The sequence below is a fragment of the Chenopodium quinoa genome, unplaced genomic scaffold (assembly GCF_001683475.1).
Source record: "Chenopodium quinoa cultivar QQ74 unplaced genomic scaffold, ASM168347v1, whole genome shotgun sequence".
Classification (NCBI taxonomy): Eukaryota; Viridiplantae; Streptophyta; class Magnoliopsida; order Caryophyllales; family Amaranthaceae; genus Chenopodium; species Chenopodium quinoa.
In genome coordinates this window covers 476,461-487,181 of record NW_018743292.1, presented here as the reverse complement: position 1 = coordinate 487,181, position 10,721 = coordinate 476,461, and the positions used below count along the sequence as shown (strand labels likewise).

The 10,721-nt window shown below is 36.4% G+C and overlaps 1 protein-coding gene and 1 pseudogene across 1 annotated transcript; both read left to right on the top strand.

The window, feature by feature from the left end:
• Positions 1-1,195: 1,195 nt before the first annotated feature.
• Positions 1,196-4,460, top strand: LOC110736137 (annotated as a pseudogene).
• Positions 4,461-5,122: 662 nt separating this feature from the next.
• On the top strand, positions 5,123-8,676 carry LOC110736135 (zinc finger CCCH domain-containing protein 14-like). Its single transcript, XM_021916289.1, has 3 exons — positions 5,123-5,392; positions 5,723-5,783; positions 7,620-8,676. Exons 1-3 carry the CDS (start codon positions 5,311-5,313, stop codon positions 8,374-8,376), a joined length of 900 nt encoding a protein of 299 aa, XP_021771981.1. The 5' UTR covers positions 5,123-5,310; the 3' UTR covers positions 8,377-8,676.
• Positions 8,677-10,721: the final 2,045 nt, after the last annotated feature.

Here is a 10,721-nt window from a genome sequence, read left to right as displayed (position 1 = left end):
AAAAAGTTCAGATTAGATCAGAAAAAATAAAGATCGTTTTAAGTGTGGTTTTTTATCGCTAAATATCTTTAATTATGTAATGAAAAAAATTATAAAAATTACATATTAATAAAATACATATTTATAGGAATCTAACAAAATTCCACTTAATATATTTCTTATTTATAGATTATCGTACATATAAGTTAAAGTTTAATATAATCAGATTAAATCAGATAAGCAAAAATAAGGTGAACTATTCAAGTCCTTAGCATCGAGTAATGCTGTGGAAGATACTCTGTATAATACAAACTCAACTCAGCTAGAATATGAATAGGCTACTTTGACTCATTTGCCCCTAATCCCTACTACCGTTAGAATTGACCATGGTTGATCCTGCCCAAATTGCACGGTTGAAACTCATATTTGGGTCTGAGGACTTTAATATAGCCCTAGGCCCATACATAACTATAAACCACTCTTTTTGTTGTGTTGGTAGTTCATGAAGTTTGGTTTAGGGCCCTTATAATTAGTCCATCTTTTTTTTTTAAAATTAAAAATTGTAGACAATTTAAGATCCAAGTATAGCATGCTAGATTGTTAAGGGTATTTGGTACAGTGGTAATTGGGCTACACTTGGTATAATGAATTACGTGTTCGATCTCCCGTAACAAACAACAGGGAGGGGACGGAAACCGTCCAGAACAAAGCCCTGAATTCGAATTTGCTCAAATGACAAATTAGGTGGAACACCAAAAAAATAATGGTACATAAAAACATCGTTATAACTAGTATAAAAAATAATGGTACATAAAAATACAGTTGTATTTATAAAAAAAACTACCTTCAATGATCACCAATTCATGCTATATGGCTAAATTGTCCTTTTATAGATATTGTTTTTATAACAAAATCAAAATTTACTAGAGTACAATGTTGCTTGAACTACAAAAAAAATTTGTGAATGGCAATTGTTCCAATACTTCAATGGGTTAAAGTTTGGTAATGAGTAATGAACTAATGACCCATTTACATCACTAGTCCAATTCATGTTAACCAATCCAAACTTTTTTCCAATTGTCATGAAGGAGTAAATAGTAACCGTGAAAGATGAGCGGGAAATTAACCCTCCAAGCTCCAATAATAAAAGTTAAAAAATTCCAGTTAAATTTTCTTTTCCCTCCTTTGTAAAGTTGTAAGTAAAAAAAAAATAAAAAAAAATAGAAGTTGAAAAGTTTATCCAATCCAAAAATAAAAAAAAAAAAAAAATACTTGTACTATATAAAAACCCTAAAGCTTTTCACACAAAACCAGTAACTTCCTCTAAAACCAAATTTCACCCAACTTCTCTTCCTCCCCAAATTCCCTCCAATTTTCTTTATTTTTTTTGTAATCAATTAAAATTCTGATCATTACTTAATTAATCAAGTTTAATGGGAAAACGAGTGCAAAACACGGCCGTTGATCATCCGGAGTTTCGGTCCGTAAAAGCCGAGAACCTGAACCGAACCGACCATTTTCAAGTGCCACCACCTAAACGACGCCGTTCTGATCGGCCACGTTGCGGTGGTGATGAACCGGTTCAGAAACCGGCGGTTAACCGCCGAGTTATCTGGTCTCAATACGTCTACTACAAGAATCTCATTCATGGTGAAAAAATTGAATTTTTTTTTGTTTGTGAATTTTTTGCAGAGGAGAAGGAAGAATTATGCAAAGGTGATTCGAATAGGTTCCAGAGAATTATTAAAGAAGTTGATGAATTGTATGATAATGGAATTTTTTTTTATTTTTTACTAACAGTACTGATAATTTTTTTTTTTAAATGACGTTACAATTGAAAATATTTTAGTTAATGTTGTACAAAAATTGAACCAGGTACGAGTATTATTTGTGTATAATGTAGGTGTAGGAGTGTAGGACTAGTAATTTCACTCCATATTTGTTTTGTTGTGGAAACGGACAATTTAATTGAGCATACTTACGGAGTATTTTATTTCACGTGTTTAACTTTTGGTTGATCTATGTACTTTGTTTGATGCATATTAACTATTATGCATTTTCCTAACAAACAGAAAATGAACTTAAAAATTTAGCTTAGATAATTAGATTATGACTTTATTTCAATATATAAATTGAATGTACGTGTTAGGAGTACTTTTTACTTTTTTAAGGCTTAAGTACTACTTCGTTACGTGTATGATAATATATTCGTATCACATTATTCACATATCGTCATAGTCTTAATTGCTTAGACATTGGTTGTCATCAAAAAAGAGTTGCAAAAAAAAATGGTAATTTTTTGCTATCTTGACTTTTACATAACAATACATGCTGTTAGTCCTGATAACTTTTGATGAATACTTTGTGACTAAATTTGTTGGTTAAATTTGCTTGGGATTTTTTAGTGTCAACAACAAGAGAGCAAGTAACAGATGCGGAGACACTGTTAGACATGGCCAACACCTTAGTGACCACTGCAAGGTCATATTCCAAAGATGGGCTAACCCCTTCTGATTTTATGACCTCATTGGTTCGCAAGTTTGGAGTTGCTGATGGAAGTAAAGTTGAAAAGGACCGTGCTTCGATCAAATGGGATGCAATTGGTGTGCTTGTCTGCCCCATTTTCAAGAATGCTCAAGGCTGTTCTACAATGTATGTTTTGAACTTCTATTCGTGAAAGATTTGATTCAAGGATATGATTTGTGGGTTTGTCTGTGATAGCATAGTAGCAGCTATATTGATGGTTGTTTGTTATGTCTATATTATGATAGGACTGGACCAATGAATACTCAGATGAAGCCACGAAAGGCTATTGTTCGAAAGAAACGAACAAGGCTTACCGGAAGTGCTGCTAAGCCTGAAGAGGTATAAAGCTTTATTAACTTTGATGGGTGATTTGGTTACTCACAATGGACTTCTTTATGGTGGATGTTTATTAATGAAGATGATTGAATCATTATTTTTGGGGTATTTGGCATGATATTAGATTGTTCAATCAAATATTAAATATGGGCTTGAACTTCCTTGGTAGTAGCATTTATAGTAAAGATTTCATTGTGATATTTATTGGCTCGTTCATGAAATCCGCTTCATATATTTGTACAAGTATAAAGGTTACTTTTTTCTCCTTGTGAATCAGGTTGAGAACTCTGGTTCAGACCACAAAAAGGATACAGATAAGAACATGGCAACCATGTTTAACATCTTGAGGAGTAAAAGAAGTGTCTGCCTCGAAAACTTGATTCTGAACAGGAATTCATTCGCACAGACTGTTGAGAATTTGTTTGCTTTGTCTTTTTTCGTAAAAGATGGTCGTGCTCAGATTACTGTCAATGATAATAGGACTCATCTTGTTTGTAAGTCCTTGCCGTTCTTGCTCATCTTTACAGTTAACTTTGCAGTACTCCTGATTTCGATCAAGAGTCTTATGACTCTTATCGCTTCTGTTTTCAGCACCAAAGAATGCTCCTGATTCGAGTTTAGTGACTTCCAGGGAAGTTTCATACAGCCACTTTGTCTTCAGATTTGATTTCAAGGACTGGAAGGTAAGGGAGTTTCTTCTCACTAGCAAATCTGTTTTTTCAGTGTTGAATATTGATTGAGACTTTAATGCTTTGTAAATGTCACATTTCGGAGTAAAAAAATTAAGCTCATCAAAGATGTATATATGCTGATTTTAGGGTCCAAGCTACTTTTATGCTCACAACCATGTAATATCTGAAAACGTGATTGTATTGGCTTAACTCGAAACAAGTGTATAATTGAATTCTTCTCAAATTTTTTTATTTAAAAAGTGTAGAATTGAATTGACAACATTAGAAAGTGCTGATGCTGTAACAAAAGGATTAATATTTCGCTTACCCCCACTGCATTCAGTGATATGTTATGCTTATGTTCCTTGGTTTATGAATAACAGCTGATGGCGGATTCAGTGCCGACTGGAGAAGAACTAATGCCTCATAGATACCAAGTGAGCGTTCCTCTATCTCAGGCAGACAGTGCCAAACCATACTCCTGTTGCAATTCCGAGTTCACCAACAACCAAAGTTCAAAGTAGCGGAGGAGGAACCACGATTACAGAGCTCTAGCAGTAACATTCTGATTGTGGCTGCCGGATCATTCAGTGCAAATAGCAATTAGCAACAACTGACAAGCATAGTTTTGGAAGCATTTTTTGTGCAGTGGCATGTTTATGACTGTGCCAAGTATTATTTAATCGTCTAGTATATAGATGGACTAGTTAACTGACTTAACTCTGTTGGTATTCTCATGTGCAGAGGAGTAACATTTTGGAAAAATTGATAAATCTAGTTTTAAGAAGCAGGTAATGATAGTTTTGAGGTAAACTTTGAGAAAATACAAGTTTAAAAGTATGAGATACAACTTTGGTGTATCAATTAGACATGATCAACATGAGCCCAGCTTAATTTTGAGCGGGCCATAAACATGTAAATCGGACCCTAAGTCAAGGTTGTGCTTTGCTTGACCTGAAATTATTTAATTTTTGGACGGATATTTGACAAGTATATTACACATTTTTAGTTTGGCATGACCAAAATTTACGGGGTTGGGTGAACATTTGTGGCCCGAACTTTGACCTGGCCCGACTTGATTGTCTGATTTTTTACCTAAGCCTTGCTCAAACCCGATCTGACTTGCTCAATAATCACCTCTAGTATTCAAGGGTAAGTTTGTCATTAATAGCACTATGTTATGTGAAACAACATGGAGTGGCTAAGGAGTGTCAGATTTCCGATAGCTTTGCTCAGCCTAAACTTGATCATGGGTCGAGCCAGTCGGTGAAACAAGTCGACTCATTTTGGGTCAAATCTTTGGCCCAAAAAATGGTATCCAATCAAATTAACTATTTTGGGCTTAAAATAACAACTCAACTCTACCCAAAGATGTACTCCTAGTCCAACAGGACTACATGACGAAATCAGTACTCGAAATAAAAGAAGCAAAAATAGTCAAAGGTCAAATGAGAGAGAAAGAAAAACCCAGAGAAATTGAACGTGTTCGTACATGAATGAATGACGCCTCTTACACCTCACCTATTGCACGTGACCCTCCTCTCGAATTTCCAGGTGTCATTAAATTAATTCATATTTAAACCTAAATAAATCTCACATCCACCTAATATTTTCTTTTCTTTTCACTTTCTCTCTCCAAACACCCGCCCTCTCATTTTCTCTCTCCTCTCTTTTTGCTAGGGTTCTCTCTTTCGCCTACTCCACTCTTCTTCTTCCCCAATCTTCAATCAATTTTTCCCCTCAAATTAGGGTTTGGTTTAGGTTAAAGTAGTTCAATTTCTTCGTATTTCGTTCGACAATGGATTTTGGTGGTCCTCGCAAAAGAGGTAGACCTGAAGCTTCTCTTAATGGCAATGGCGGCTTCAAGAAATCTCGTCCAGGTTTGTTGAATTTATTCCTATTAAATACCTTTTATTTCAAATTAATTGTATATTTTAGGGTTTTTATGAAGTTTAGTGATGATTTGGAGTTTGGACTTGTTTGCTGCGAGTTGCTTACTCAATTGTAGATTTACGCGATTTTAGGAATTTTTCTAGGGTTTTAGTTCGTAGATTTGTTGTTCGCTAATATGTGAAATCTTCAAAACATTTACCGAGTGAAAGGCTTGAATAAAAATCGAAAATTATATAAAAAAAGAATGGTAAACAGTGGAGATTGAAGAATGAATTAATACAACTCACTGATAAAAAGTAATTAATGTTCTTCAACAGAATCGGAGTCCTTCCAATCTGGTGTAGGAAGCAAATCGAAGCCTTGCACAAAGTTTTTCAGGTTCAAATCTCAAAACTTGTCTAAAACAATTGTACATATAATGCAAATCTTACATTCAACAATATGCTATATAGATTAATAATGTTATTTTACACAATTTATGTTAATATTGGCTAATAAATTCAGCATCTAAAGTTGTGATACAGGGCTTATTCTATATCATCATATAATCACGGTAAACAGAGACTCTGATGATATTGATAACTAATGTTCGATACACTCGGTAAACTACTGGAAGATATATGGAATTATGTGTAAAATCTACTTCCTTTCCTTTATAATATAAGGAACGCACACTTTCCGAGCTTGAACTTTGGCTTCAAACTTCTCTCAAAATATGTTCAGTGAAAGATTATATCAGAATTATAGTACAAAAATTCGGAATAACTTTATAAAGTATATTTTCTGAGAGGGAGTAGTGGTCAAAGTGGACTCTTGGAAAGTGTGAGGGTCTTTGATTATGAGATGGAGGGAGTATAAGCTTTGAAATTGATGCAAGACTAATGAATTGGCATTTAAGTGTTTGGTACAGGTCATATCCATCCTCTTCAATCAAATTACAATAAATCGATACTCTTGATGGAAATAATTCTTATTTCATGGTGTAGTCAATGCAATTTCTGAGATGAAATAAGTATCAACAAGGCTAAATACTCTGAGAAGAAGCAGTTTTACGAAGTGCTGAACTTAATCATATAATCTGATGAAAATTATTTATTCATTGGAGTACTCACTGCAATTCCTGATATTAAACAAGTTTCAACAAGGCTAAATACCCCAGAAGAAGCAGTTTCATGAAGTGCTGAATTAATCATATATAATCTGACATCTTATTATTTAATTTTCTGCATTTTGTTGTGTGGTGTTGAGACTGATAGAAGGGGGGTGGGTGTTTGAGTGGCTATGGCAGGGTCGCCTAATTTCACAAGCAGGTTTTAGTATTATGTGATGCTTATTGCGTGAGGTTTGTTTTATCCTCTTTGTTTGTGTAAATATTTCCTCTATTTTTTTAGTTGTTCCATTATGACTTTTGGCACTATTCACCCTCTATTTGACATCTTCTACTATACACACATAATGAAAGACATACCTATGCTGGGTCTCGTTTGATTTGGCATCATCTACTAGTCCCCTGTTTTGATCAGACCCGTCGTTGCTAGGTTCTCTTCATTTTATCTTACGAGTTGTCATGCTATAAGCGACTTTTAGTAAAACCGCCTCCTGTTAGTGTTCTTGCGTTTTAGATGGTAGTTTGAGAAATTTGTGAAGCATTACAGTGGCTTTACTTCCCCACTTACTACTTTGATTGATCTTTTTTATTTTTATTTTATTTTTGTTTTTTTTATTGGGTTGATGTCTCGTTATTTTGATTTTGGCACTTTGTATCTATGTTAGTCACTAGTGCTTGAAGCTTTATTAAGCTGGAAATCACTTGGCTTTGTCTAGCTGTGATTGGTGTCTGATGTGGTTAAATGTGCTGGGCATTTAGGTTTATGGAAATGAAGAACAGTTTTACAAGACTATGTTGTGATGTTATGCTTTTTTATACCGAGGTTATTTATTGGAGCCTTAATTATCAGTGTATCAGACTTGACATATGATATCTTTGTGGGTGTGGACTGTGGGATGGAGAGTATGGGTGAAGGTATTCGGGGTTTCTTTAGTTTCTTGGGTTGTGTTCTGTTATTTTGTTATCTCTTTGTTATTTCTTTATCCTGTCTGTCGCAATTTTATTCTCTAAAATAAAACTTAGATTTGAAGATGTTTTAACTTTGTTTTCACCGTCTTTTTTATACTTCAAAATTAGAAACTGATCCCAATTTGGCTCTTTTGCAGCACGTCAGGCTGTCCATTTGGTGAGGGGTGCCACTTCTTGCACCATGTCCCGGGTGGATTCAAGGCTGTTTCCCAGATGTTGAACCTTGGTGGTGCGCCAGTTCCTCCACCCAGGAATGTTGCCCCATCATACTCTGATGGTCCAGCTACACCATCAGGCAAGACCAAGATTTGCAACAAATTTAATTCTCCAGAAGGTTGTAAATATGGAGACAAGTGTCACTTTGCTCATGGAGAACGACAGCTTGGAAGGCCATCCATTCCATCATATGAAGATCCACGGGGCATGGGATACATGTCAGGTAGGATGGGAGGCATGATGGAACCTCCACCACCTGGTCTTGGTGCTGCTGCAAACTTTGGAGAGTCTTCTACCGCCAAGCTCAGCATTGATGCTGCTCTTGCTGGGGCAGTCATAGGTAAAAGTGGGATAAATTCAAAGCAAATATGCCGTGTCACTGGGGTGAAGCTTTCAATAAGGGACCATGAGACTGATTCTAACAAAAGGAATATTCAACTCGAGGGTACCTTTGATCAAATCAAGCAGGCCTCTTCCATGGTTGAGGAGCTCATAAGGAATGTCAAGGCGGCTTCTGGCGGCCCCCCTGTGAGGCAGGCAACAGGACATGGTGCTCCTGGTGGTGGTAGCAATTTCAAGACAAGGCTTTGTGAAAACTTTACCAAGGGGTCGTGCACATTTGGGGACAGGTGCCATTTCGCTCATGGAGCTGATGAAATGCGTAAATCTGCAATTTAATCCATAGCTCCTCACCTGTCCTTTTTCACCCTAATAAATTTGGGGTTTTTGTATGTCCATCTGGCGTGTTTAGGCTGTGGATGTGGGTTGTTTTAGTACTGTGGTACAGAGACAATATGACTATCAGAGGCTGTAGGTTTTTTTTCATTTGTACGTTTATAATCTTACATTTATTTAGTTTTGTTAAATTTCTTTCATTTTGATAGTTGGAGTATTCTGTGGTTTGGTTACATCCTAAAGCAGCTTGTGGATCTTGTGATGTGAAAGTAGTAGTATTTCCGCTTTGTCTTCCGGTTTTCACCTCTCGTAATGTTTATATTATTCCTTATTACGAGTGACCAAAATTGTGAGGAAGCTATTGAACTAATCTATCATTTATTCATTTGTAGTACAGGACTAATGCAGGATGGGCTGTTTTTTCAGTACAAATCTTTGATGATGATGTACTTGTGTTAGCTGTGTCATATTTTTCAAACAAATTTTTGTTAATCTTTCCAGTCGTATGAAGTTTAGACAAACCAGTGCTCAGGGTACCCTTGATTATAGTCTGTTGTTTTGTTCATCAAACCAAAACATCACCTCCTGCGTTTTTTCGGGACAACGATTGTACGGATTATGGCTCATCTAATCGTCTTCCTTTCCTGGTGGTTGTTTTGCAACCTCCACCACGTAGTTTCCTTGTCTCCATAGATGCAAGTTCATCAGCTTGCCAATTGGTATTAGAGAAACCAAACACATCAGCTCGTTGTGGACTTGATCATGGGTCGTGCTGGGCCAAAGCTTGTGCCATTGTGCCAAAGTAGTGGGCTTTTCAGGCCTTTTCTGAATTCGGCCAAATCTATAACCAATAATTAAGTATTAGGCAGCCTTAAACCCAAAAATAACTTTTCGAGGTAAACCTTGAAATTTATGCCTACAATTGTTGTCCCAAACCGGCGAGTTTCATGCTAGGCCGGTCTGGGCTGCATATGATCAGCTCTACTTTCGAATTTCAAGTAGCTTATGGTGGCTTAGTTTGTGGCACTCTCATTGCGTACAGTGTTGTCCATACATTAGTCTTAAAGATACAACGTTTGCTTGTAAGACTTTACACTCTTCCCCCCTCCACTTCTTGACTATTTAGAAGTTCTTTACTAAGTCGAAACCCTATGGGTGGACCCAGTCCGAGTTAGCAGTATAGACCCTATAAAAGTGTACATGTACATCTAAAATATGCCCTGATATTAGTCTTAAAGCCCGATCCCCGATGATAGTGAAAATTGGATCAGGATCCACAGTTAAATAAGTAAAGATAGGTGAACTTGATGTGAACCATATGTAAGGACTAGGCCATCAGGGTCATCACATATTCACAGCTTTGCTATGTCCTCAGTGTGCATACAACTTGTAAGAGCTCGGGCGCTAGGCCATCAGAGTCGTCACAGATTCACAGCTTCGCTACTTCCTCGGTATGGAGGCCCATAAGACGCCCATTGATTATCACATTCACATATGGTTGTTCAACTCTTGGTACATGTTCTGTGAATTTATGTAACGGTCTTACAGCAACCACGTTCATAGGATTTGACAAATGAGCAAAATATATGGTTGTATTTAGTATTTACTTTGTTGTCTTCAAAAGACAATTAATTTTGAATAGTATTACTTACGAAATTTATAGAGTTATTATATCTTCTCTTTGGATAATCATAAATGCAAATATGCAATCCTTAAAATTGCAATAAGCCTTTATTATATTATCTAATTTGAATTTTTTTTAAAATGTGTTTCGGGTGAAAACAATGGGACCTTGTCGAAGGTCCGATGAAGTGGAGAAGACTGGATTCGGTCCAAGTGATGTTGGGCCGAAGGTTTCCTGCACAGTAAACACACGTAAACTAGCCTCGGGGGTGTTGCCGAGGAAGACCCCTCCGATGCTAAAGTCAGTACAGTGTGTAGAAAGAGAACACTATGCAAGAGAATTAATTGCTTGAGGCTTTTCTTGAATGAATGTACAAATGTAATATTGATGGCTTTTATACCTTTGCATATATGGAGAAGTTGGGCCTTAGCCCAATTGGCTTGCCTTGAGGACTGATCTTTGACTTTAGCACAATTGGAGAGATGAACCTTGACCTTAGGCTTTTAATTGGATCATTTAATGCCTAGGCCCAATTGGACTAAATTGGACCCAAACAACTTGCCCCCCAGACCCGATTTGGAAGGATGACGGGTCGAGTTTGATTTAATCAGAAAAGGAGGGAAGTGAATGATTTAATTAATCCAAAAATTTGAATTTAAACCGTAATTAAACCGTAATTAATGAGATAACAACAGTTAAGGCGGATAATTGTGGAAGTTGGACG

Excerpts from the sequence above, each read along its gene's own strand:
- LOC110736135 (XM_021916289.1), top strand. The coding sequence starts at position 5,311 with ATGGATTTTGGTGGTCCTCGCAAAAGAGGTAGACCTGAAGCTTCTCTT. Across the intron at positions 5,393-5,722 it reads CTTCAAGAAATCTCGTCCAG|AATCGGAGTCCTTCCAATCT; the intron begins GTTTGTTGAATT and ends GTTCTTCAACAG. Across the intron at positions 5,784-7,619 it reads CCTTGCACAAAGTTTTTCAG|CACGTCAGGCTGTCCATTTG; the intron begins GTTCAAATCTCA and ends GCTCTTTTGCAG.